The sequence below is a fragment of the Anguilla rostrata genome, chromosome 18 (genome assembly GCF_018555375.3).
Source record: "Anguilla rostrata isolate EN2019 chromosome 18, ASM1855537v3, whole genome shotgun sequence".
Classification (NCBI taxonomy): domain Eukaryota; kingdom Metazoa; phylum Chordata; class Actinopteri; order Anguilliformes; family Anguillidae; genus Anguilla; species Anguilla rostrata.
Genome location: NC_057950.1, coordinates 22,988,534 through 23,015,723, shown reverse-complemented (window position 1 = coordinate 23,015,723; position 27,190 = coordinate 22,988,534). Strand labels below are relative to the sequence as shown.

Genomic DNA, 27,190 nt, shown 5'->3' with positions numbered 1-27,190 from the left:
CAGGATAATCTACACGTATGGTAAAGCGCTCTTTCTACGCCAGTCATTAAATAAGTTCCGGTTTCTTGTTTTGCTGTGATCAATAACGCTGGTATTAATAATAATTCATTAATAATTTAAGAATTTAAAGGAACGCCATATTCTGGCATAGAATTAGACACTCTTGAATAGACAACGGGGTCCTAGAAATGTGCCTCAGTAAGCACGTGATAACTGACAAACTGATTACGTTGATGTGCGAGCTGGTGCTGAGGCTTGGTGCAACATTCTGGCATTCTGGTTTATTCAATTCTTCGTTAAGTTTAGTTTGCGCTCTTCAGTTAGCGTGCGATATCGTTGTTTTCTTGCACTCACAACATAATGACGACGCCATTTGAAAAGCCACAAATCATATCGCACATTCAGAAAAGTTTGAATTACACTGTATTTGACAGCAAATGGATCCCATGCAGTGCAAAGTTTGTATGTTTGGGAAACTTCGCCAGAGGAACCGGAGTGATGCAGATTTATGAGGTTCAACATGGAGAAGTACAGCTTGTTAAGGAGGTATGATGCACATTCATAATCAGGAACTTACATTTATGCTTCATGTAGCTTAGCTGGTCAACTAGTGCCATTGCTGGACGTTTCTAGAACGCGGTAGTATCTTAGCTGTCACTGCCCTGACTGGCTGGCTAACGTTAAATGCTTGGTTACTATGGCAACATACAAACTTAAAAATCGTTGATTTGCTTGCTTGCTCAGTCCGTATCAATCCCTTTTATTCCCATTTGTAATGTTAATTGTTACGTGTGTTGTTTTGCAAGATTTACCATAGCCAGACAGTCTAGCGACCCATTGGGTATCTAGCTACCTATTGGTTCTTTGTCAAGCACATTCATTTATTTTTTATTTTTTTTGCCTTTTTCACGTCTAACGCTCATAGAAAAGAAGTAAACAAATGCAGTGTATTGCCTCTCCCGCATCACATAAATTGCTAAAAAGGTGCAATCAACACGACCATGCTCATTATTTAAGTGAACTCCAACTAACACTTCAGGACTGAAGTGAAAGATGCCCACTGGAAACACTGGAGAATTGTAGCTTACAATATGAAAGTGAACAAAACACCTCTTTCATCCCATTTCATCCCTCTAGTCTAGCTAGTCTACCTGTTGTAGTTCGCAAATCTGTTTCTTTCACGATTCCATTTTATGTGTTGGATTAAGGTAGTTGAATGACACTTGCCTAATGATTTTCAAAGGCAAGTTTTTCATAGAGAAAAATTATGTCCTAATAAAAATAGTCCTAAAACGGGAGGGATCTGGGAGAAATGTGAAACCGGGAGAGGGCAATAAAATTCGGGAGTGTCCCAGGAAAATCGGGATGGTTGGTAAATATCGTCCTTATTCAGTTAAAAAAAATATTGATCACAAAAAATTGTTCACTTTCATATTTTAAGTATGCTATAATGTTTCTCCAATTGGCCCATTTCACTTCAGTCCTGAAGAGCTGGATGGATTTCACCTGGACATTAGTATTCACTTTAAAGAAAGAGCATTTTCCTACTGATAGCACCATTTTTGCCATTTATCTGAAAGCAGAAGAGGCGATGCATGAATGTGTTTAGTTACGTTCTATGACCTTTAGATGAAATGGGACCATTGAATTGTTCCGTCTTCACCGTGAGATCGACTTCCCTTATACAGATTGAAAAGGCGAAGCCTCTAAAATGCGGGACATTTGGTGCCACTTCTCTGCAGCAAAGGCATATGGCCACTGGGGACTTTGACGGGAACCTCAATGTTTGGTAACGTTAAAATATTCTGACCCCTCTTAAATCATAATTTTGCATCATGTTTTCATATCTTCGATATTGGCATTCACCTACTGTAGTTCACAAATGCGAACTCTAAATTGGGGTATAATCGTGCCACACTTATTTCGTAATAAGTGTGCCATGATTATAATATAATACTGTATATTATATAATTGTAATAATTTTATTTTGTTTATACCTTCAAGAAATTATTTTGAGTTGTTCATACTCTACGTTTTGTTGCGTGTGGAGTTGCAGTTTTTTTGCTCTGTTGTTTTGAAATGGGGAGATTTAAAATAATAGTGTACTTCTACAGGAATCTTGAGGTTCCAGATGTTCCAGTGTACTCGGTGAAGGCGCACAAGGAGATTGTGAACAGCATTGATGGTGTAGGAGGCCTGGGCATCGGTGACGGGGCCCCTGAAATTGTCACTGGAAGCAGAGATGGTAAGTGTAGGTTACCTGATTAATTGTAAGAATTTCCACCCATAGGTACCAGACCTGGGTCAAATACATATTTGTTTCGGATTCAAATACTTTTCTATGCATTACTGATCTTGTCTGGTGTATTGGAACCAATTAAATACTCTCAAAAAGTGCAAACCCTTCCTTCTGGTCATATTGGCAGGCTCAGTTACACCAGGCAAGATCAATAGAGCACAGAAAAGTATTTGAATCCAAAACAAATACATATTTGACCCAGGTCTGGTAGGTACAAAACTGTTCCAAAACACGTTGTTTTCCTTGTATAAAAAGTGGGAACGTAACTGTACAGCAGTGTTGCCATGCTTATAATAGCACTGTGGTCATGCGTGTAACCTTTGTTTAGGGACAGTAAAGGTGTGGGACCCTAGGCAGAAAGACACACCTGTTGCAAATATGGAACCAGTAGAGGGAGAAACTAAGAGAGACTGCTGGACAGTCGCATTTGGTGAGTGAAAGTGTTTTTAAATAAGTATCAATAACTTTGTATTATACTGTATGGTGTGGAATTGAGGAAATCACTTCACTTAAATTTACAGAAACTTTGGAGGTAAGAACGACCCCCAGTCTGGAAGGTTTAGTACAGCAGTACACAACAAAGGAAAGTCCATTTTCAGGGTTTTGTGCCTTTGTGCCAATCGTATCTTGATCTGACATTTGTAGAGGCACCAGCTACAGTTGTTGACTGCAAGTGTATCCCATAGATTTTACTGCGCTTACGTACAGGAGTGAACCAGCATAGTTTATAGCAGTGCCTTTCAACCCTGGGGTGCCATAAGCTGCATCCAGGGAGCACCTTGAGATTTAAGTCAATTTAAAAATTAAAAAGTTATGATGAAACGAATAAATCATACTGTGCATGTGTAAATCCTTTCAGATACTTAAGTTTCAGTATCCTTTACCTGATGGTCAATAGAATAACTCAAACCCCAGCCATCTAGTTCTCCCTGGTGATGCCCTGCCAGACCTGTTCTGTAGCTGTCTTCAGTTCCCGTTTGTTTCCGGGGTTTTTGTTTTTTTTACTTCTGTGTTGTCTTCAGCAAGTGAAACGCATGTTCAATTGAATTCAGGTCAAATGATTTACCTGGTCTTGAACATTCCACTTTTTGGTTCTGAAATAATCCTTGGTTGCTTCAGCAGCATGTTTGGGGTCAATGTCCTGCTGCAAGGTGAAGCACCGCCCAGTGAGGTCTGAGGAACTTGGTCGGATCTGTCCAAATTTTTAGTCTTTGCTGTATATCTTTGTGTGTCTAAAGTCTGCTATTTTTGTGCAGTTTGGGTTAACTACAAAATTCTCTAAATTCTGATGTGCCCTGTCTAGGTCATGCTTTTAATGACCAGGATCGCTGTGTCTGTGCTGGATATGACAATGGGGACATCAAGCTGTTTGACCTCAGAAACATGTCTCTTCGATGGGAAAAGAACATCCAAAATGGGGTACTGTATTTTTAAGTTTAGTGTTGTAAACCTTATGGCATATTTTAGCAGTACTGTCCATAGACATTATCATATAGCATTAGTCTGGCTTCTTATGTCTGTGATGTGAAAGGCTAATTATGCTTAACTCATTGAATCGTAGTCCAGCAAAATGGCCTTCAGTTTTTGTGAATTGACCTTCTTTTCTTTGATGTGGTATATGGTAAACTCTGTATATTGTATGACTCAGTCTAGAAGATTAAGCATAATTGTGTTTTTTACTGGCAGGTATGCTGTGTAGAGTTTGACAGGAAAGACATCAGCATGAACAAACTGGTGGCAACGTCACTCGAGGGGAAGTTTCATGTCTTCGACATGAGGACCCAGCACCCCACTAAAGGTTTTGCGTCAGTTTCCGAAAAGGTAATTGAGTGAACATAGGCTTGTGCATATGGAAACACATGTCAGAGGTTATTTTTCACCATGCAAAACCCCTTTTTCAGGTGTTCACAGCTGGAACCATTTGGAGAAATGTTTACTTTAGATGCTATTAGTCATGGGGCAGGTAGCCAAAGATGACATTGAGTCGGTGTGGTGAGTTTGGGTTTTCACTCTCCTGCCATGGCTTTCCTTAAGAGCAGTACATGCATGGACATATGTTTGTAGCTTTAGAAAGATCACAAACCATGCCTCTTAAAATATTTCTGTAGTTCACGGAATGACCGAACAATGTGCTCTTACAAATATGTGCCCTTGGTGTTTGAGGACTTGCAATGCATTTGGTTGCCTGACTAAACAAACTTTTATAAAGGTCGACTGTCTCTCCTAAATGATCTTGCATCTCAGGTTTTTCCAGGTCTAAACTAAACATTAAGCTCAGATTGAAGCGAAAATGGTAATTGTTTGAAGCTGTTGAAACATTGTATGTCTTTATTTAGATACTGTTTTGACAGTACTTAAAATAACTCCTGTTGAGTGCATTTGTCCACAAGGTAATGTACAGTATGTGCAGCACACATGGTATTGTGTTGTACTGTTATGGACTTGAAGTTGAGTACCTGTCCCAGTGACGGTACAGTGCTAGGTAATAAGATGTGCCTGACATTGCCATGTCTTTTCTAGGCCCATAAGTCTACAATTTGGCAGGCACGACATTTGCCACAGAACAGAGATGTCTTCATGACAGCTGGAGGAGCAGGCAACCTGCACTTATGGAAATAGTAAGTATAGGAAGTAGTGAGATGACACTTTCTCCATCAAGGCAGTCTTCAGGTGCTGCTCTGAGAATTAGGTCATGTCGCTACTATTAATGGTAACAATTACTCCAGTACTCCACAACTGCTGTGTTCATAGTGGTAGCTCTTCTAAGGCATTTCAAAATGCATACATTTAAAGTAAAAGTAAAAAATGTATTGATTATCCCATGACAAGATCACTGTCTGAACTGAATGTGACAACTCGTGCCAGTGAGTTCATGAACGTAAGTCATGGTATCGATGCATGGTATTCTTTATTTTCTCTCAGTGAGTACCCGGCTCAGAGGAGCAAGAAGGACGCAGATGACGTGGACATGGGCGTGGCCGGGACGGTGAACCTCCTGCAGAACGTGACCCTGTCCACGCAGCCCATCGGCAGCCTGGACTGGAGCCCTGACAAGCAGGGCCTGTGCGTCTGCACTGCCTTCGACCAGACCGTGCGCGTGCTCATCGTGACCAAACTCAACCGGCTGTGAGCGGGGCGGTGCTTCTGGGGCCCGCTCTCACACTCTGAGCTACAGAAGAGTCGTGTGTGAACACGGCTCTGTCAACACTCTAATTATTCATCCAGTGCTTTAATAGACAAACAAAAATACAATATGTTGGATTAAAAATTATTTTTTATTAATTTTTTTAATCCGTTAAACGCCTCAAGGAAAACATGATCAAAGGAAATGAGGGTTTCAGCACCCCATGGAACCATTTGGGCTTGCTACTCTTGATACAAGCACCAGAACATCTCATTTTCATCTCAGTAACACGTGGCAGGTAATGCTAGTCAAGTGAGATATTTGTAACAAATGCAATGCTAAACTGTATCCCAATAATTCTTTCTCATGTATGTATGTATGTAGTCTTCAATTTATGTTTTATTTATGATAAAATGAACCTTTCAAAATAAAGACATGATTAATTATATCCAACATTTGAATTTGAAAAACTCCTGCAGGTCCTCGTCTTCCATCGATTTGTCATGGATACCAGCGTACACAGTCTTGAGGAGGTTTGTTTTGAATTTTCCATCGAGCACTTCGATGTATTTTTCCAAACATCCTGCAGAAAAATATGTTAGATATGCTTTGTTTTTCATAACTGGTTGTATAGTTATCCAGTAATAGGTCACAGCATATTGTAGAAGCACATTGGGTATGAAATCTAGGCTACTGTCTGAATGCACCTAGGTGACTTAATACTTTTTGAGGTGAGCTGTTCAGTGGCCATACCTAGTCCCATGAGCTTCCCATAGGCGATGAGGTTTGGGCCCAGTTGCGGATGGTCGTAAAGCTCCTGCTTCATGAGGATGTGCACGATCTCGCCCACGATGAAGGCGTCGTCGAAGGTCTGCTGGTGGACAGGATTGAGAGGGAACCTGCAGTAAACTTCCACAGCAGCCATGGGGTCAGTCTTCACTAGGAGTTCAGCGAGCTCAATGTAGGCGTCGTGAACCTGAAATGTGCAATAGTGGTGCGGAGCGGTCATTTTCTTCTCGTAACTAAGAGCAGAAGGTAGACTGTTAAAGTTTCGAAGACTGTGATGTTGACCTTTGGTGCCTTGGTGATGACCTCTCGGAAGAGTTCACAGGCCTGCTCTCTGGTCTCAGGGGAACGGGAGTAGGCCCGGGCCAGGCCTAAACGTGAGGTGTGGGACCAGCAATTGAGAGTAGTGGGGAGATCGCAGCTGCTGTCAAATACTTGCTCCTCAGCAGGTATGGCTGACAAATACAAGATGTCTGTTAATAGCAACACTTGTGTTCTTTGGCTGGATAGCTGGCCATGATACACACTAGTATGTAAGGCAGTACTCTTGTTCTTCACAAATGCAGTTCACAAAATGGCTTCAGCCAACTGAGGTCTTTGGTCAGAGGTGCACTACCACAACTACAAACCTTCTGCAGCTGCTTTTTCTGGAGTTGGGCAGCAGTCTGCTGTGGTTTTCATGAGAGAAGCCTGAGTTCTGCTGTTGACTTTGACTTGGGCCTTGGCTGCCACTTCAGTCTTAATTGTGCGTGTAAATGCTGCTCGCCCCCTGCTGGAGAAGAACAGAATGTCCAAACTTAGATACAGGAAAAAAGATAAGAATTTTAAAATATTTTGCATATCTTTTAATGTAATTGTAAAGTGGGACATTGTAACATGAAGTTAAGTAGGTAAGCTGCCTTATTGGAGTTTTTGGAACCCATTATACTGTGTTCCCTTAGTGATGTGTAGTAGATATTGGATATTTGTCTGATGCCTAAGTAAAGTGTCTCCAAAGGTATGTTAACAGTAGAGTGAAATTATTATTGCATTATACTTAAGGCAATTGGATTTCAGATCAGAAGATGAATGTTAGACAAAAGTACAGACAACCAGCTGTTATTTCATGGTATTTACATGCAGAAATATTTAACCATTTTACAGAAACTGCTTTGTGTTACTCATTCCTGATATTTAATGTTTAAATATACATGCGTGTTCATACTAAGGGCGTGTGTTTGCAGTACCTTGCTGCTTGTGGGATGGGTTTGGCTGTCGGTAAATGTTTGCACCCTCGCCCAGGCGCAGAGATCTTAGCTGCTGCTGTGGCGCCCCCTCTGACGGGGGCCCCCCTCCCACGGGCGCCTCCTCTCCCCGCAGGCCCCGCCTCTCCTGTGGGACCAGCTGACATGGAGCCCTCTGACTGCTGTTTCTCATCCTTCATCTCAGTCTTCCTCTCCCTGGACATCCAGTCCTGCCACCATTTCTGAGCTGAGGGTGGGGGAAAAATACAATCTGCAACATTGAGTGTTTTGAGCAGCTGAGCTCTCAGACTGAGCATAAAATTACCAAGTTTTCATGTTAATTTTCTCGGAAGACCGGAGATCAAATCTGTTTTCTCAGTTTTGCCATTTAAAGTTGTCAGTACCGTAACATCTTGAAGTCATTTTAAGAAGCGAGCTTTCCGCAGACAGGTCTGGAGGGGTGGGTAAGCTTGCGGTGGCGTCGCCATGCCTACCGGTCAGCTGCTCGGGAGCCGCTCCATATACGGGCGTGCCCTCCAGCGCCACGCTGGCACGGAAGCTGAGTCGGGCGTCCGCCAGGGCGGTCTGGCCCCGCTCCGAGGCGGGGCTGTCATCGTGCTGGGCCAGCTGGGCGATGCCAAGCAGGCACAGGGCCTGGCTGCTGCCCGGCGTGGTCACCACCCCAATCTGACACACCTGGATGGGCACGGCAAGCAAGTAGCAACACAGTAGCAAGTACTGTCCTTTAATTGACACCAAGAGGTTTTTATGGTAAGTTTTCCAAATTTGGCAAAATGTCTGAAATTAAATAAGATTAATGCCAACTAATAACTTCAACTGATCACAATTGTTTCCCACTTAATTATCAGGTCAAATAATATTTAATGTTTAATAACAGTGAAATGTTTTTAATGTGAAATGATGCCTTCAAGGTTCTATATCCAGGGGTCACCAGCTCTGATCGTGGAGGGCTGCATGGTTCTCTGATGTGAGTTTACTGCTTAAATTGATAAACGTTGATATTGAATAACTATAGCAACCAGCAGACACTGCAGCTCCACAGGACCAGGATTCCTGTGGAAGGTGATTTATGAATGACTCTTGAGCAAGTAGACGACTGACTTTCTCTTGCATGTTCAGCAGCTCCTGGCAGGGGGCGATAGTGGTGAGTCGGATGAGGGCACTCAGGGCCTGGCACCTCCTGGCAACCCAGAGCTGTTTCCCCGCGGTCGGCGGCTGCAGCGTGAGAGACTGGAGGAGGGCGAAGTGGGCATCCAGCTGCACCCACTCCAGCTGCTGCGCCACCTGCCCCCGACACACACACCTACACACACCCCTCAGCGCCAGGACCACCACACTGGGGAAGATGGGCACACCCCACAAAAAAGGGCCATAAATTAAGTCATGGTTTAGGTTTTTCATTAAGTCTTTATTATTTCAATTTATATATTTTTAAATACAGCATATCTATTAACCAAACATTTTTAGCTCCCTATTTTCTGTTGGAGGACCAACAGAGAACATCCTCTTACTGTAAGCAATTGTAAGCCCTAAACTGTACAGTTAGTGAGAGTGGCACTGGTCAAGAAACACATGTAACCAAACCTTTTCCAAATATTAGCACCATTCGAAACCCAATACTGATGATTGTACCTGTTATGGTCCCCTCATTCAGCTGTGAGCTTTCTGAACCTGTCATTTCCAGGAACGCAGTGAGCATTTCCGATGCGCAAGTATGGGCAGACTCACGTGTGATAGACCTGTGATGCGGTCATGTGACACTGAGCTGGCCTGGTCCTCTGCAGCAGCTCTCCCAGAACGAGGCAGCCGCGCAGGAACTGAACGTTGATGGCGGACAGCGGGTCAGTCACTTTCCATACGTCTCCTCTGAGTGTGAAAGGAAAGAACTCGATCCGTTGAGAATGGAAGCACTCGCACACTGGAGCGCATGCACGCACTGGCACACAAACACGCACAGGAACGCACAGGCACATACCCTGCCACACACACAGTAGTGCACACATACACTGGCACACACAGCAGTGCACACACACATACCTGTGCGGGCCGTCCTGGCTGCAGCACAGGGCCAGTGTGTGCTCTAGGCCCTGATGGAGAAACAGCACAGCCTTCTGCTCCTCTGAGGTCGAGACTCCCTCCTGCTGCAGCAGTGCCAAGCTGCTATAGAATCTGACGGGCACAGCACACAAATACATGGCATCAAGATCACACTGTTTGACACTAAAAATTGCTGGACATCTAATTCACCATTTGGCCTGTTCTGGCCCTCCCCCCTTAATTTACCGAAGGGCAGGCTGGCAGGGCTGCAGTGCTAGCGCCACCTGCAGGTGCGGCAGCGCCTCCCGGTGCCTCCCCTGCTCCAGGAGCAGCCGCCCCACGTGCAGGCCGTACTCCCAGCTCTCCGGCCTCAGGCTCCAGGCATCCAGGTACTTCAGCAGGGCCCGATGCAGCCAGCTTTCCTCGTCCGAAACACAGACCCGCCCGTCCTGATTCAGAAATATACCAATACAGACATCTCCTCAGTACCACATTATCATTATTAGTGTCTTTGCTTTTATTAAGTAGTAATCAGTCAAGAAAATGGCAGGCATTGTTGGGCTGAATGGCCTGTTCTCGTCATTATGTTATGTCATTAGTATTACAGTCATTTGTAATTACTGATAATTACTCACATTGCATGCAGAATATAATTCAGTCAAAGGGGGGTATATTGCAGTTCTACTAGGGCTTACACCATGCATAGAATCTACATTGTTTTGGTCTGTCTTTGCATAAAATTATTCTAGAAACTAGAAGATTAGTTCCAAGTCTGAAAGTGATCATTTATAAAGAGAAGGAAGGGTTTTTTTCATGCAGTTTACATCTGCATTCCGTGTTGCCTTTAAGCAAATTGTGGCTAGCTGTGAGTTTCACCTTTGAATTATTCTAATGCACAAAGTACAATCAAACATATTAATTCCGTCAGTCAGTGTAGGTCATGTCCTTTTTCTGTACTCCTTGTATGCTGACTTGGATTAGGGGGATTTGAATTAATTGAACAGCACTGTTGTACTATAGTCAATGTCTGTTTAAACACATGAAATAAATGCAGACATAGTGGATTTTGCCTCAGTCATTATTTGATTTGAAAATTCCAATTTGGGTTAGTACAGAAAAAAACAACCAATCTGACACAACTGTCTCAACATTTTAGCATTTTACTATACATTTATATATCTATATACTTATTGTTTGCATAATGTCTGTGACAGTGTCACGACAGTTGATATGATGGCCTAGAGATGGTCCAAGTTGTCTTTTTCTATATTCAGCTCTCAGTGGTGGAAAGAACTGGAGCTAAATGAAAACCACTAGGATTTGTTTTTTTCCTTTAACACAAGTACAGAGCTTGTATTCTCACACCATTTATCACAGGAAGATGGACTCCTAATCCTTTGTGTTGATGAAAGGGGGGATGATGCAATTTTGAGTAAATGTTCTCAATTTTGAATCTAAGAAAATTGTTCTGCTTCTTCCTTAAAGCACAAATGTTTCTATTATTCCAAAGACCAGCCAAACATTTTCCCTCTAAAGTGAGCTTGCATATGCTAACATGATCCAAGGTACTTCATCTTAATAAAAGGAGGTAAATATAATTCTGAATATTTTGGATTATTTGGTCTGTGAATCGAACAGAGAACACATGGAAAATTTCAAAAGAAGACTGTCATTAAAAATAGAAAGTACTTCTTCCCACACAGGCATGAAGGCATTTCTTGGAATTGTAGGGTAATCAGAGACTGGAATCCATCAAGATAAAACCCTACGCAGTGATGGACTCATTTTAAAATATGAAATAAAAAGCTGAGATGGGTTGGCCGACCTTTTCTCATTACTATACCTTTTTTACGTGCACATTTCCCTTTTACTTTTGAAATATTGTCAATGTCAAATAAGGGTTAAGCTCCTTCAAAGACCAGCCGACATCTGAGAGTACTCTGAAGTTAACTGCTCAACCCAGTAACCGCTCGACAGCTGTGACTCTTTGAGCTCGAGCTCACGCTGCCGACGGGAGTTACCTTCCCCGCCCTCTTCGACAGCCAGATGAAAAGGGTCTGGATGTAGTCGGCCTTCCCCGACAGGCCCTGCTCCTTCAGCTGGTGGAGCTCGGCATCCAGGGCCTTCAGCTGGTTCTCCAGCGTGGGTCGGCTGCTGAAGCCATGGAGCCTGCAGATGGCCAGGATCTCCTCCTCCCTCCCCGCCGCCTCGGCCATGCCCGGCTCCTGGGAGTCCTCCTCATTCTGAGAGGAGAGAGGAGCCGGAGTCAACTCGATGAGGAGCACACTGCTGCAGTCAACAGCCTGCGCTAAGCTACATTAAAAACCAAGGTTATACTCTATTTAACTGTATTTACGCATTGACTGTACACCACCACTCGTTAGTAGTCACCAGTATGTATGAAAGTGAAAGTGAGAGGCCACACCCTTAGGCATAGAGTGAAGGCCTTGTTACGGTACGCTACCGTTTTCTTAAGGCCGTACATCTCTGCCGCATAGTGCTGCTCCTCCAGGACCTGGCCGAGCAGGAAGTGCAGCTGGGGGTCTCTGGGCTTCAGCTTGACGGCCGAGGCGTAGTGGACGGCGGCCTGATCCAGGCGGTCCAGGGGCGAGCGTCCGTGCTCGTACTGCATGGAGTCCCCTGGGCAGAAGCGCGCATTGCACCGTGAAAGGACGGCTTCCGTGGTGAAATTCTTTCATTTCTTGCATACGTTATTTATACAGTGTGCATTACCCATGTAACAACAGCCACAATCTGTCACTTTTTCACAACCGTGTACATTTAAACTTTGCTTGTTAACAACCGCCTGATGCTATGCAAACACATCGGATTCACTGTAATATTTACCATGAAATAGGCACTATTTCTGAGTCCTATTTTTTAGCCATGTTTACTTGTCTAGTGCCTTCAGCCCTTTGTTCTAAGTGAAAAGGGCATTATTTGCACCTATAAGGTCCATGGCAGCATGTTTTTATAGTTGGCTGATAGATTTTAGCACCTTAGCTGGTACATGTGGGAGGAATTTACCTCATTTTGCTTTTACTGAAAACAGAATGTGTGGGCATGTGAGGCCAGAGGACTGTCAGATGCACTGGAATCTGGGCTGCCTCGCTGAAAATAAATATGCCATTCATACTGCCAGTGAGGGTTATGCAGCGGAGGAGAAGCATTTTAAATGAGCTCACAAAGCAATCGTGCTCTCTTATAATGACTGGCATCGATCTGACACCCGATTTAATTAGAAATGGAGATTGTCTAAATGATGATCAGGACTTCACTCTATTTTATAGCAAAGATATGTCTAATTTGCAGGTGATAATACAATATGTATCTGAAATTTAAAATGAATTGGTGTAACATGCATTACGACATCTATCTTTATATTGGATATCAATTTGGAGCATTTCTTTTTAACTACTGATGGTTTCACAGGTGCTAATTGCTACTAATTTGTTGTAGATATTAATCATTCTGTACGAAGTGCTTTCAATGGTTTAATATCTCTCAGTAATATCAATGAAGGTATTTTTTGACAAGAGAAGATGACATGAGAAGAAAATATGTGCCTTGGCTACATATTTTCTGTAGCCTTAAAGGGATAGTTCAGTTTCTGAGGTTTTTATAGTTCTTTCTCTAGCACTTCTTTTTAATTTTTCCTGGACTGGTCTAGTGGGTTCATTGCTAATTGACTAGCGCTAATCTGGTGTCCTGTTAGGTTTGGCTTTGCTGTTTTGCATAGTCTCACATGCCTGGTTTGGGCAGCGTCTCTCTGTATAGTTTGAGCTGCTTCTTGGCATGGCTGCACAGCTGATGAACATCAGCCTCTCCTATGGCCTTCCACAGCTGCTTCTCCCAGCTCCGTGTCTATGAATAAATCAGTTACAATTTAATTAACACCTAAAACCATTATACAAACATCTGAATACTATATTTACATCAGTATTTAAAGGCATATCTATACATACTGTATCTACGCATAGCTGACAGTCAAATGGGTTGCCAACAGTTAATATTTACAATGAGGGTTAAATATACAATTATGATTATTCATGCACAGAGTGAATTGGATTCGGTTTAATAATAATAACAAGGTGCCTACACATTTGCAGGGCTGATTGCTCCGTGGCTTCAAGTTGGAGATTTATTCAAGATTTTCCAGATTTCCTGGATGTAGAATGAACTCAAGATCAAACTGCCCTAGTCTCGACTGCAGCATGATCTCTAACTCGTCAGTGTAGCTGCATGCAAGTCCTGCCACCTAGAGCAGTGGTTCTCAAGTTTGGCCGTGCTACTGTGATTACCTCCAAGGAGTGTTTTGTCTGAATTTCCAGACAACTTGAGGATGCAAAGTGTTTTTTGTACCACTCTGTTTCAGTGACATCCTGGAACAAAAAAAAGATGATGCAATGTCAAATGAACCCAATATATAATTACATCTACTTAAATGCCTGTTCTTGGGAAAATTAAATGCAATCTATTTCACACATGGCTGTGAAACATGCTCTCACATAAATGATGAAACTGAAACCCAAATCACCAGCTTTGATTTTACTCAGTGACTAACTTTAAATATGCCATGCTTACCTTAGCGTCCAGCTTTATAGGGGGTTTGTGTGGACAATCCTTTGCATGTGACCCAACCTCTGATAACTTCATCACACTTTCACACCCTGTATAGAGATGGGAACCATGTTATACAGTATACCATAATGTAATGTCTAATTTCCTTTGGGACATCAATACATTCACATTCACTTTACAATTGCTGTCTTTCAGTGTACAAATCAAACAATGTAGCAGCAATATGGATCTGCAAAGACGTGGCACTGAACATGACTGAACTGGTACTGAAAAATTACTGGTATGCTGGCTCTGGAAAACTGTTTTTATTTATGTGTGTTAAGTGCACTGCCATGTTTGCCATACCACGGTAAGCAAAGAAACACTTGACTGGAGCAGCAGACATTTTCCTGTCCAGGTCCAGTTCTGGCGACTTCCAGTTCTCCCCGAGGGGATGCTCATCCAAAGGATCGACCTTTGACCTCCTGGTGAGTACATCGATGCAAGGGGCTGAGTAGATGTGCTTGGGGTCACTGCAGAAAAAAGGCAACATTTCCCATTGATTGCCACAAACACAACAACGTAATGGAAGGGCAGAAGGTGGGTAATGGCAGAAAATTACTCACCTTGGGCTAACAGAAACTGGCCTGTAAAGTGCTGTAAGTGAAAAAGGACACTCATACTCCATTTGATCTCTCTCATCCTTGAAAGTCACAGCCAGAGGGATCTGTTCTCGTGTGATAAGTAGTGTATATACCTGAAATAGATTATAATTTTCAAAATGGCACTTCAAACATAGTTACATCTTTTCTGCAGAAAAATGTTCGCCAGACATGTGAATTTGGAATATAAATAAAACATATCAATAAGTAAATAATCTACCGTTTTAAAATCGAGTTAGGCCTAGCCTATATAAAGCTACACTGTTTCGAACATAATTATTAAGAAGAGTGTAGAATTAATTCCGTCATTATCATTTTCAATTGATTATTTCTCCCATAACATTCTGCCGATTGATCTCTTACTTGCGATTTGGTGCCATCTGCCGAGCAAACCTCAATATTAACAAGTGTGTCTCCGATGTTTAAGGAGATAACTTCAGTGCTGTCCGAGCCGTTCACTGAAACTTGCATGTTCACATCGGGTAGCTTTGGCAGTATTGTCACAGAATTTTTGACTAAGTGAACTGCACCTATAAACAAATATACGAAGAGTAGCTTCATTAAACATATTTATGCGCTTGGAAGTAGGCTTCTACTACTGATAATAAGCAGTTATATCGACATCTAGGCTAATTGACAGACTCACTCGAGTATTCGTAAACGTTTGGCGAGAATTCTGGCTGTATTTGCACGCCCCCATCTATTTCCAGACCACAAAGCTCCGCAACGCTGGCCGACAGTTTGGTCACTTCAACGCAGTACGTCTTCGCTGTGCCGTCCTCAGCTACCACCTCTATATTAATTGTATTTATCCCATCATTCAACTGAATAACGTTTGAACCATCTCCAAAATGCTGTAAGACAAGTAGTAGGATTGTTAGCTAAATTAGTGAATACAATCAGCTATGCAGAGCTAGAAAGCCAGCATTCAGACACGTTTCCTATCGACGGAACGGTGTATGCAAGTAGGATTAATACTCACAATTTTATATGAAGCTCCACAGTCACTGGTCAGTAGCTCCAGTGTCACGCTACTGGTATTGCAAGGAACAATAACTTTATAATTTAATAAATTGGGTTCGAATGGAGGGTATAATTTTCCTACAGAAATTGAAAGCTTTTCTAAATCACAGTTATCCATCGTGTTATGAACTGGTTTAGTTTTGAGGTCGATGAACAGTGTTCCAGTCGGCTAAGCTGACTCACTGATCAGGTTTCATTTTTCTGCAACAAAATTTCCATAGCAACTGGAGCGTTACATTCCGGTGAAGTTACATTCCTGTAAACGTTCTAATAAGGTAAGCTAACTTTAAACAATTTAGCTAAAACAATTTAGATCATTTGATGGTATTTGTATCAGCAATATTGTAAGTGAGAATTTAAGTTTTTTATCACGCATATGCTTCTTATTTTGAATGAATTTGCAAGTCAAAAAGCGAATATGATTGCCATGGAAGTTCAACTTGCGGAAATAAAAACTACATTACCCAAGACTACAAATCGCCTCAACCATTTTATTTCCGATTGCTACGCTTAACACAGGAAGTACCGTCACCAAATGAACGTGCACGCAGGAGCAGGACAGAGGTATGGCAATGTAATTGTAGTAATTATTTGCTAAAGTTATTTGGTAAGCTAACAAACGGATGGATTTTACATTTTTTCACGGCAGAAAAGATAACTAGGATCAATTGTTTTTTTGGCTAACGTTTGCCATGTCTCTTGAACACAGTTCAACTATCTAGCTTGCTAGCTAAATAGACGTTAGTTACCTAGCTAAACTGCTAATGCTGTCCTACAACATAACGCAGTGATAACATGAACTAGCAATCTCGAGTTAATTAAGTCAATACAGTTAACTGTCTTTAAAATACTAATGGCTCGTGCTTATTCATTGTTCATTCAATGCCCATAGCTAATTTCTGAACGAGCTACATAACTAATCAACCAACCAACTGGCATGGGATGTAGTTAACATTAACGTGGTCAGTTAATCCATGTAAAATAATCACGTGAATAACATTATCTGATCAACGTTAGTTGAAAAGCCGTAGTTACTTTCAAATGCTCTGCAGATACATATCGTATTTGTATTGATCAATATAGATAGCATTTGCTTTCTCTGTATGTGGACCTAACGTGGTATGAACTAAAGCTAATATATGATTTTCATACATTTCATTTGGAAGTGTGTAATGTGTTAATGCTCAATGCTCTTTTAGATTATCAAAATTGGCAGACGTTTAAAAGATGTATTGCACGTTTGTATTGTCATGGATGTATCATTCTGGTTTGCTCGTAGAACATGTGTGATGAAGATGGTGCTGCGGAAGATTATCCGACCGAGATTGCGGAGTCCCTGACGGGATTTGACTCCTCTGTGGGTTCGGTTAATAAAATGGTGGACACAATGATCTCTTTGTCGAAAAACGAGCTTCTTCAGAAAGTAAGAAAACCATTTACTGTCAATGTCACACTGTGTTACTGTGTTTAAAGGATAGCTTGTTTCTTATAATTAAATACATGTATCTGTATTTCAGTTTTAGTGTGTGTTTTTAAATGTGCAATGTGTATTTACATTGATTGATGGGGTAGAGGTCAGGGGTCTGTGCAGGCCAGTCAAGTTCCTCCACACCAAACTCAAGCAAACCATTTCTCAATGGATCTTGCTTTGTGCACAGCGGCATTGCCATCCTGTAACAGGAACGGGCCTTCTGCACACTGTTGCCACAAAGTTTGAAGCACACAATTTTGATCTTAGGCTTATGTGAGGCTGCTCAGCCATGGAAACCCATTTCATGAAGCTCCCAATGAACAGTTCTTGTGCTGACATTGCTTCCAGAGGCAGTCTGGAACTCACTCTGTGAGTGTTGCAACTGAGCACAGACCGTTTTTACGTGCTACACGCTTTGGCACTTGGCGGTCCCGTTCTGTGAGCTTGTGTGGCCTACCACTTTGCGACTGAGCTGATGTTGCTCCTACACATTTCCACTTAACAGTAACAGCACTTACAGGTGACCAGGGCAGAAATTTGACAAACTGACTAGTTGGAAATGTGGCATCCTATGACAGTGCCACTTATGACCAGTATGACCCATTATGCTGCCAATGTTTGTCTATGGGGATTGCAGGGCTGTATGCTTGATTTTATGCAACTGTTAGCAATGGGTGTGGCTGAAGCCAAACCAACTAGTTAGAAGTGGTGTCCACATAATTTACACTCATGTAGTGTATCTTCAAGAAACAGCGGCTAAAATATGCATGTGAAATGATTACACTTGCAATTTTGTCTGTTATTATAAGCAAGTGCTGTATAACTGCTACGTATCTGTACCTAGGACATGACATGAGATGAGTTTAGATTGTTTCTGTGAGGGTTTATGGTTATGGGGATGCAAACTGTGGAGGTAGATGTTATGCATTTGCATGTAGAATAAACAAGAACACTGTTATAAACTTGAGGGGGTAGCTGTTGGCATGTCCTGTTTATTTACAGAATGAAACTGCATGCTAATATTGTTCATAAACTTAGACAGACTAGGGCGTTTTGTATAATAATATATACATTATATAAAATTGGATTTTTCTTGCATACTAGCTCGATCCCTTGGAGCAAGCCAAACTGGATTTGATGTCGGCTTATTCCCTGAATTCACTGTTTTGGAGTAAGTGTGTATCACTTTGTTTCTGTCTAGCTATATTAGCGATATATCTTTCTTTTAAAGTGTAACATGCTCTTCTTTTGCCAGTTTATTTGGTGACTCAAGGAATCAACCCAAAAGACCATGGAATTAAACAGGAATTGGTGAGTAAGATCTGCATTTTTGTTAGTAACAAATATAAAGGCAACCATACATTTCAGATGGTTAAAAAGAGAAACATTGCAATCAGTGGCAGTGTAAGAAGCTGGTGATGTGCAGTGAGCTCAGTTTTACTTTCATTCAGACTAAGATTAATCAGTGAGAATTTCAGGCTTACTCTCATTTTCTCATTTTTGCTCTTCCTCATTTCAGTCTACCTTATTTCTAAACTCCATTGTTTGAATTTATTATGGTGTACTAACTGCACTGTGCTCGTACATTTGATTATTTAAAGACCCGTGCATCTTAGATGTGTAATCACACCTGTTTTACAGTACTGTTTAATCAGCAGTCTTTGCTGATTTACTGCTTTGTAGAGTGCTTATTAATGCTGCAGTTCTGTGTATCCGCCTGCTCCCACTCTCGCATTATGTGAGTACGGTTGAACGCAGTCAACAATTTCAAAACCTTGGCCAGAAAAAGGCAAGCAGTAATTGTGGTGTCATTGGCGTTTTGAAATCTTGGCTATTGAGTAAATACATTTCAGCTTAAATTGCGTAGTTTTTGTATATTCAAATGTATTCTATGAAATCTTGGCCAGCTGTAAGCTGCCAGTACACATGAACTTCAGGTGGAAACAATATGTAATAATATGTGTAGAATGTTTAGGTTTATTTTGTTGTCTACCAGAATAACGTACAGGCTCAACTGTTGACACAATAAAGGGCAATATATATACAACATGTATTATTGCCATTGTATAGGGATACAGTATGTGGACACCGTTACATTTTGAAATACCATTAGAGGGAATGCAGTAACTGCAGGTATTATAAATGATTCATCTTCTTTAATTATGGTGCCACTGTTCCTCTGATGGATCTTTGTGCATGATGGATGAGCTTGTGTAGATGATTAATTCCTTCTTGATTCAGTGCCCATGCGTGGGCAATCACAAGAAAAACTGACTTCAGCAATTCCATTTCCTTTTTGAAAATCAAATTCTTGAGATAAAAGCCTTTTTGGCCGCAGAACAGTGATAAAGGCTCTGCTTTGGTGATTTAAACCCCAGCCATACACTTTTATTTTTTTGAAAAACACTTAACATAAGCATACAAGTAGTTTGTTTCGAGTTCTCTGAGAAAGCACTTTTGGTTTTTCCTTTTTCAGAACTCACAAGTAACATTGTGTCTTTAGTTTGAGTGTTTTTGTATCAGGTTTTAGCTTGATATGTTGTCTTTTATTCATACAGCCTCATTTCTTGAATTCTAATGACCTTTGTGGTGTGGTGGCCTATAAGAAGCATACAATTAAACTGAAATAATATCAGAAAAAATGAAATGTCTATGTTGATATCTTAGCTAGCTGTCACGGCTGGGCATGAAAATGAAAACCCAAACAGAATTACAACTGTTTTTACTGAATTACTGTTCCTGAGCAAAAACTAAGTGAACATTTAGGTAATCATTAATAAGGTGTTTTTTTTGTTTTTGTTTATTCCGTGCAATTTTCCAAATACTTACCGTATACTGGCCCAGGTGCCAAAATTAATATGATAATTTTTTTTTGAATTACAGATTGCTACAGTGATTACGGACTGTTGGCATTAAAACGTGCCAATTTATCGTGCTGGTAAAAAAGGAGTCCTTATTGCATATGAAAATCTGCCTATCGTCGCTGCCAAATTAAGGCAAGCTTCATATTTTGGGGCAGTTTTGACCAATAGCAAATGTGAAGTGCTGGTAATCATGGATGAATTCTCTGTTGCCGGGGGATTTTGAATTTAGAGGTGGGCTGCCTCTGAGAATATTTCTGACAATATTTATTTACACAGAGAATATATTTATCGTCACATAGAATAAATGCTTTACCTGTGTTTTAAAAAAATTATTTTCTGAAACATGGTCACAAATATAATAGGTTTTGAGACCGGCTACTAGGCTGGTTTCAGTGTTTCGTGAGGTGGGAGAAAAACAAAATTAGCCGTTTTTTAAATTTGTTCAAACTAGTTCAGGAACATTGTGTGGCAGGAGGAACAAAAGAACAATACATTCAAATTCAGCTTCTGCTTCGAACAAACGAGTAGAAAAAAAAAATCTGTTTTCAAGCCCTGGTGGCAGATACAACTAATGCAAATCAAGTGCTTTACACTTCAAGTAAATGTCATCAAGTAAATGCCACACATAAAATGACCACCAGATGGCAGTGTTAACCTTTACTACAGAGGTGTTTTCCTTTGTTCACCTTTTCTGAAAAGGGCTGGTGTTGGTGCAGGTTTTTTATTTTCGCCCAGCACTACCACACCTGATTCAGCTAGTTAACTAATCATGGTCTTCAATCAAGACCTTGATACATAGAATCAGGGGTCTTGGTTCTGGGCTAGAACAAAAACCTGCACCCACAATGGCCCTTTTTGGATAAGACTGGACACGTTTGCTCTACTAAGAGTCAGGCAATACATATTTCCTGATCTAATTACACTGTCAACATTAGAAGTAATTTATGATGCCTAATAAAAATTGCACCACATTGACAAACTAATCAATTAGTATACACATGCAAGACCATTCAAATACTTTCTGTTCCCTATTGCATATCAGTACTGATGTGCTATGAGCAACTCACAGGCTGTGTTAACTTCATGTGGCAAGAAGAGGAAAAAGAATACTTACTGTATTCCTTTTCTGTAGCCTACCGTCTATATAAAACGGAGAGTGAAATGGCGTCTAAATGGGGAAGGACATATGGCTTGTTTCCTTGAGCAGGAGCGGATCAGGACCTACATGAACAAAGTGAAGGAGATCACAGACAGGAAGAAGGCGGCTCGTCTGGACAGAGGGGCCGCGTCGCGCTTCGTGAGGAACGCCCTGTGGGAGCCGGAGAGCGAGAAGCCCGAGGCCGAGGGGCCCCATCAGTCTAAACGGCGGAAGCAGAGCTGAGCTGAGCCGAGCCAAATCGGGCCGTGCCGAGCCGAACTGTGCTGAAAGAGCGCGAGGAATTATGTGCCATGCACAAAGGAAAAGAGAAACGAGTCCTCACCACAAACCTGAGAGACTGTCAGTTTTCTTCATTTCAATTTAAAAAAAAAAATTTTTTTTTGGGGGGGGGGGAGGTTTGGCTGCAATGGAAAGGATTAACTGTTAGCATTATTACAGATGTGTAATTTGTAATTATGTTTGTTTGGTGTACTGAATGTTGCAGAAGGAATATGTACATTAATTAAAATGCAAGGAATTTCTTAATCTTTTTACTGGTTTTATTACTTGAATGTGGTGGACTGCAAATTGGTTTTGCTTTTGTCAAAGCCAAGAAACCGCATTTTAATTATTTTACAGTTAACATAGGCATGTTCTACAAACAAATGTTATATTTCGTCAATTTCCTCTCCGTACTATATTGACGATTCCATTCAGCATAGTGACTTGACTTTTCTCTGTCTCTGACCCAGAGATTGACCCTGCCCTGTAATGTTACCGGTCTCTGCATAATGCAGAAAGTGGGCTTTTGAGTCTTTGAACTCCTAACTAGGGCCTGTGCGTTCACTGAGGATGAATGAGGAGACCTATCAGGAGTTCTGTACGATGGCTGAGTGGCACTAACACAGCTCCATTCAAACGACATGTAGTAACAATCCCCATCTCGATTCCATTGTATGCGTTTGTTCCATTTGTAAGGAGCATTGCTGGTGGGGAAGTCGGAGTCGTAGTGACATCATCAGGGTGGGCCGTCTGCAGGTCTGAAGGCTACATAGAGGGGGTCCCCTGTCCGAGCTCATCAAGTACGAATGAGAATGTGTAAATGGGGGGAACGGAGCTCTCCTGAAACAACATGGAGTGGAGCTGTGCTCAGACTTGTTTTGAAAGTATTTGGGCTGAGGTCAATCAGTGTGCTTGTGCGTGCGTGTGTGTTGGGGGGTGGGGGAGGGGGTGTTTGTAGAGACTAATTAAAGTCCTTTCAGAAAAGCATGTTTTATCTGTACTGCTGGAGGGTGAAATGAGATGTTCTCCCCTCGTGGAAGCTGCAGCATGTTTCATCATAAGCCTTTATTTATTTGCCCATTAGTAGTTGAGGTGGTGCTCCAGACCAAGTTGAATCACTCTGGGTGCGGAGAACGGGTCGTGCTTCGAGGGGGGGGGGCACGGAAAGGTCAGTTGACTCTTTTTCAAAAATCCGCTGAAAGGTAAGAAATTGAGGTGTTGGGGGTGGGGAACGACGAGGAAGGGTCATCAAAAAATGAGGCGAACAGGAAATATGTTTTTAGTGGAAAACGAAATTTAATTTCGCTCGGGCGCAAGGGGGCAATCGATACCGGCTTTGGCTCGCTTTATTGTAGCAGCGCAGCGGAGAGCTGTGTGCTGGGAGGCCGGCTGTGGTGAGGAGGAAGTGGAGGCCATGGTGTAGAAAGGTTTGCTCGACGCATACCCAGGTGACCCAGTCCGAAAAAAAAAGAAAAAAAACTGGCAACCCCAGAGATCCTCGGCTCTTCCTGGACAGCATTCCGATATTCTAGGAGTCATGCCAGTCCGACCGGTGGTAAAGAGAGTAGGGGGCTTGAGAGAGAATGAAATGTGAGATTTACTATGTTTTCCTTTAAGAAAGGCCTCTCTTTATGTTGCAGGTATTTGGTTTAAAACGAAGCCTCGTGAAATATTGACAGGTTTTTTAATGCAGCATTTCTAGCGGCCGGGGTCAATCCTATTGGGTGAAGTAATGGAAATTTGATCTTCCTTTGATACGCAGGTGCTCTTCAAGGGGCACAGCAGGGAAGATTCTCAGACTGCAAAAATATCCATTTTTTGAATTGCCCTGTAGCCTCTAATCTGTAAGGTGGGTTTGTAATACTCGATATCTTCCTGTAAACCCACGGTGGGTAGGAAGACCGGGACAGCCGTAATCTCACTGACTTTGCCCCGCGGATCTGAGCCGCGTCTTTTTTCTGTCCTCTGCCTCTTTAACTCCGCTCCCCGCTGCTAAGCGACACTTAGCATGGGGCTAATGACAAACTAATGTCCTTCCTGCAGGGGTCAGCGCGCGGGGGGGTCACCCAGCGTCCTTCATCTGGAGTCCGGGGTTAATAACTTGGGGGTTAATAACGCCGCTGTCAGAGGCGAACGAGAACAAAGGGAAAATGAACCGGCGAGAGAGAACTGGGCAGCGGGGACCACTTTGTGTCAGCAGAGCTCCACCGGCGAGTTGTTACAGTTGGTTTATATTGCCTGCGGCCTATTAAAGTTAGCCGCTCGGAGCCAAAGTGAACAATGTGCAGTCCCCCCCCCCCGATCGGAACGCGCAAATTTCCCCGCTTGCAGCTGGGCCCCGCAAAAAAACGTTACCGCGCTTCATAACCCGCGGTGGAGAGAGATGAATGATGGTAACTGCCATTGTCTCTGACACGCTGAGTTATGGCGGAGAGCTCGTAGCCGGAGTGGGGAGAAAACATCCAAATTCCCACTGTTTTTATTACGCGTTCTCTCTGTTTGGAATGTTTTCCAAGCGTGCGTTTTTTTTCGTTACTTCGCCCTGTTAATGTTCCGCTCTCGTATGTTTCGAGGTCGGAGGGGCGGGCACACACTCACAGGCACTGAGAGAGTCTGCCTGTCGGAGGGGAACGCGCTAGACCCAGTGGGAAGTAGTTTTGCTATAACCTGCTGATAGTTTGTTTATTTTTGGAGCAGAAGGGGAGACCCTTTGCCCCACCCTCCCTAAATAAAGCAGGGGTGTGTGAATCCTCCCAGAGGGCCCCACAGAGTGATGGAGTGGAGTCATGCGCATAAGCACACCAGACATCCTTCATCCTCTTCACTTCACCAGCCTCCATTCACCTGGCTCTGCGGAGACAGTCAGATGAATCGAGATGAGATTTTGTTTGTTCGCTGATGCAGGGGCTTGGCTGGACCGCGCAGGGGGAGGTCTGGATGCGGGGTCTTCGCTGTGGCTGCCCGCCCGAGCTGTAGGCCGGCTCATCTCCTGGACGCACAGGGGTTTTGCGTTAGAGGAGAATTAGGCCACACTGGAAACAGGCAGCCTTGTGGTTTCCGAGCTCCTCTAGCCCAAAGGCTTTGTGCTTTATTGTGTGCGGAGCTTTACCAGGAGTGGGAACAGGAAGTTGTACCGTGGTATTTGCCCTCAGCAGCAGGGTCAAAATGTCACGGTGGCGTCCCTGGTTAGTACCCTTCACTATACTCGATGTCCCCCCGTCCCATTCTCTCTGCCGAACTGAAAGAGAGCAGTGTCAGGAGAGGTGAACTCAGACTTTGTGGTGCCCGTGTGTTTTTACAGCGAAGAGAAAGCGCGGGCCGGTGTGCGAGACAACCCGTGCCCTTTGCAAGCAGAGCTCAGAGCCCTGCTTGAAGACATCCGTGTTTGAATCGGCGTGAAACGGATTGGATTCCCCCCCGCCTGGTCACGCTGTTCTTCCTTCATGGGAGCGGTGAGCAGCTGTTTGCTCGTATATTTTCGGAGAGGAATGCTGAAGCCTCTCAGTCGAAAAAAGGGACGGCGAATTTGGTTTTTCCCCAATGGCAGATTACGGTTTTAACAGCCCCCCGTATATAAGCACTGTTTTGATGGCCCCCTTTTAAAATGGCTGCAGAGGGATGTTTTCCCTGTGCGCGCGCTCGGGAAAGAGGCGCTTCTGGGATCCAAATGGATTTCAGGGCTCCACTCTGGCTGCAGAGCCTATTACCCGTAGGGGTTAAAAGGTTGGGGAGCGGGGGCAGCGCTAGCGGCTGACTGGGGGCTGTACGTGACCCACGTCTCCCGTTCTTCAGCAGGGCGAGACCCGCCGCCGTTAGCGTTCTACTGCAGCAAGTCAGAATTTCCATCACTTTCTCGAGTGGGTGAGCGGCTGGTCGATGGCACGCAGTGTGTAGAGCCCCTGTTCTTATTCGCTCATTCTGAGGGTTTATGGTAGGATAGACAGTCAGTCTGTGGGGTTTAGGGTCCGCTTTGCGTAGGCTAAGCTGCATGTGCATGTACCTTCCAAAGCAGCCTGTTGCTAGCGCAGATAACTTGTGCTAGCCCCATTTTACTCTCCATGGATAAAGATGAATGTTTTATAGAAAGTCAGTTTTTTCCACGTCACTCACTGTCATTGTTTTACTGAAGACTCATTCACAGCTACCTGTAGCAGCAGCCCAACGAATCAGGCCGCTGCTGTAATGTGCAGCAGAGAAGGAGGGTCTCGCCAGATGCCGGTCAAAAGTAACACTGACGCGAGGAAAAGAGCTGTCTGAAGGTGCCGTTTCCATCCAGTTCCACTGCCATGCTTTAGCAGGGTTTCAGTTCAATAACCTCAAGCATAATATGAAATAATGATCAACGCATTCATTAACTTGGAACAGTGGTTTAGGCATGAGATGGACAGATATTGTAATGATCCATTTGATACCTCCACTAGATGGCAGCAAAAGACAGCAGCATTTGAAATTCCCTGCAGAACGTCCTGCCTGGTGGAGGTTAGGGTAATGTTGCTGAACCACTTTGAGATTAGAGTGGATTAGCTCTCACTCATCCTAATAATTGCTCTTATCACACAGAGAACACAACAATAACTGAAAATCAGAAAGATCATTATTTTCAATCTTACACAGTACCAATGGTGAAACTGGGACTAATACCGAGAGTGCTTTGAAGGGGTGCTTCCAGATTACCATTGCAAACAATGATAATATATATACAGTGATCGTTTCAATGACTGAAACAAAGACATATTTTTTTCTTGATTTTTGATATGTAATCAAACAAATCACATGTACCTAAAGTGCACATTCTCAATTTTATTTAAGGGTATTTTTATGCACTGCATGGTTTCACCATGTGGACATTACATCACTTCTTATACATAGGCCCCCTATTCAGGGCACCATAATCCTTGGGACATATTAATATGTGCATGAAAGTAGTCATGTTTAGTGCTTTGTCACATATCATTTGCATGCAATGACTGCTGGAAGTTTGTGACCAGGTGCTGAGTGTCTTCTCTAGTGATGCTCTGCCAGGCCTGTACTGCAGCCATCTTCAGCTCCTGCTTGATTCAGGAGTAATTGCCTTAAATTTTCTCTTCACCATATGAAACACATGTTCAATTGGATTCAGACTGGGTGAATGACTTGGCCTGTCAAGAATTTCCCAGTTTTTCCGGCTTTGAAAAACTCCTTTGTTGCTTTAGCAGTATGTTTATGATCAGTGTCTAGTTCTGGGATGAAGCACTGTCCAATCAGTTTGAAGGCATTTTGTTGAACTTGAGCAGATAAGATGCTTCAGTACACTGGAGAATTCATTGTGCTGGTGCTATCAACAGTTACATCATCAATGAAGACAAGTGAGCCAGTACCTGTGGCAGCCATACATGCCAAAACCATAACATCCCACTACCATGTTTGACAGATGAGCAAGTGTTTCAAATCTTGGGCAGTTCCTTTTGTCCTCCACACTTTGCTTTTGCCATCGCTCTGATACAAGTAATCTTGGTCTCATCTTTCCACAAATGACAGATTTGTCATTTGTGGACAGATGACACCAAGATTCCTTTTTTCTGGAACTGCGGGCTCTTTTACAGTAGGTACACCAAACTGTAACCTTCCCATCCTGTTTTTGTGTCTAACTGTTGGTTTGCATCTTGCAATGTAGCCTCCATAGTTCCATTCATTAAGTCTTGAACACTGATCTGACTAATC

At 42.8% G+C, this 27,190-nt stretch overlaps 3 protein-coding genes across 9 annotated transcripts; 2 read left to right on the top strand and 1 right to left on the bottom strand.

Moving 5' to 3' along the window:
- The first annotated feature begins 210 nt into the window (after positions 1 to 210).
- Positions 211 to 5,871, top strand: dnaaf10 (dynein axonemal assembly factor 10). The gene is made up of 8 exons (XM_064317832.1): positions 211 to 546; positions 1,689 to 1,789; positions 2,115 to 2,245; positions 2,628 to 2,729; positions 3,603 to 3,718; positions 3,986 to 4,120; positions 4,820 to 4,917; positions 5,222 to 5,871. Exons 1-8 carry the CDS (start codon positions 361 to 363, stop codon positions 5,427 to 5,429), a joined length of 1,077 nt encoding a protein of 358 aa, XP_064173902.1. The 5' UTR covers positions 211 to 360; the 3' UTR covers positions 5,430 to 5,871.
- LOC135245060 (uncharacterized) lies at positions 5,744 to 16,037 on the bottom strand. Of its 5 annotated transcripts, none has more exons than XM_064317826.1 (20): positions 15,695 to 16,037; positions 15,359 to 15,566; positions 15,076 to 15,242; positions 14,677 to 14,807; positions 14,417 to 14,583; positions 14,075 to 14,160; positions 13,792 to 13,872; positions 13,240 to 13,354; positions 11,955 to 12,130; positions 11,512 to 11,733; positions 9,737 to 9,939; positions 9,491 to 9,622; positions 9,182 to 9,319; positions 8,555 to 8,789; positions 7,927 to 8,128; positions 7,436 to 7,679; positions 6,839 to 6,981; positions 6,495 to 6,664; positions 6,177 to 6,399; positions 5,744 to 6,006 (listed from the first exon to the last, which is right to left on the bottom strand). In XM_064317826.1, exons 1-20 carry the CDS (start codon positions 15,851 to 15,853, stop codon positions 5,867 to 5,869), a joined length of 3,342 nt encoding a protein of 1,113 aa, XP_064173896.1. In that variant the 5' UTR covers positions 15,854 to 16,037; the 3' UTR covers positions 5,744 to 5,866. The 5 variants fall into 5 exon arrangements, with proteins under 5 accessions (XP_064173896.1, XP_064173899.1, XP_064173898.1 ...); XM_064317829.1 differs by having other exon boundaries at positions 6,177 to 6,322; XM_064317828.1 differs by having other exon boundaries at positions 6,839 to 6,978.
- Positions 15,657 to 21,754, top strand: c1d (C1D nuclear receptor corepressor). Of its 3 annotated transcripts, XM_064317835.1 has the most exons (6): positions 15,657 to 15,677; positions 15,957 to 16,010; positions 17,015 to 17,158; positions 18,311 to 18,377; positions 18,462 to 18,517; positions 21,278 to 21,754. In XM_064317835.1, exons 1-6 carry the CDS (start codon positions 15,672 to 15,674, stop codon positions 21,449 to 21,451), a joined length of 501 nt encoding a protein of 166 aa, XP_064173905.1. In that variant the 5' UTR covers positions 15,657 to 15,671; the 3' UTR covers positions 21,452 to 21,754. The 3 variants fall into 3 exon arrangements, with proteins under 3 accessions (XP_064173905.1, XP_064173907.1, XP_064173908.1); XM_064317837.1 differs by lacking the exons at positions 15,657 to 15,677; positions 15,957 to 16,010 and adding an exon at positions 16,206 to 16,299; XM_064317838.1 differs by lacking the exons at positions 15,657 to 15,677; positions 15,957 to 16,010 and adding an exon at positions 16,704 to 16,854.
- Positions 21,755 to 27,190: the final 5,436 nt, after the last annotated feature.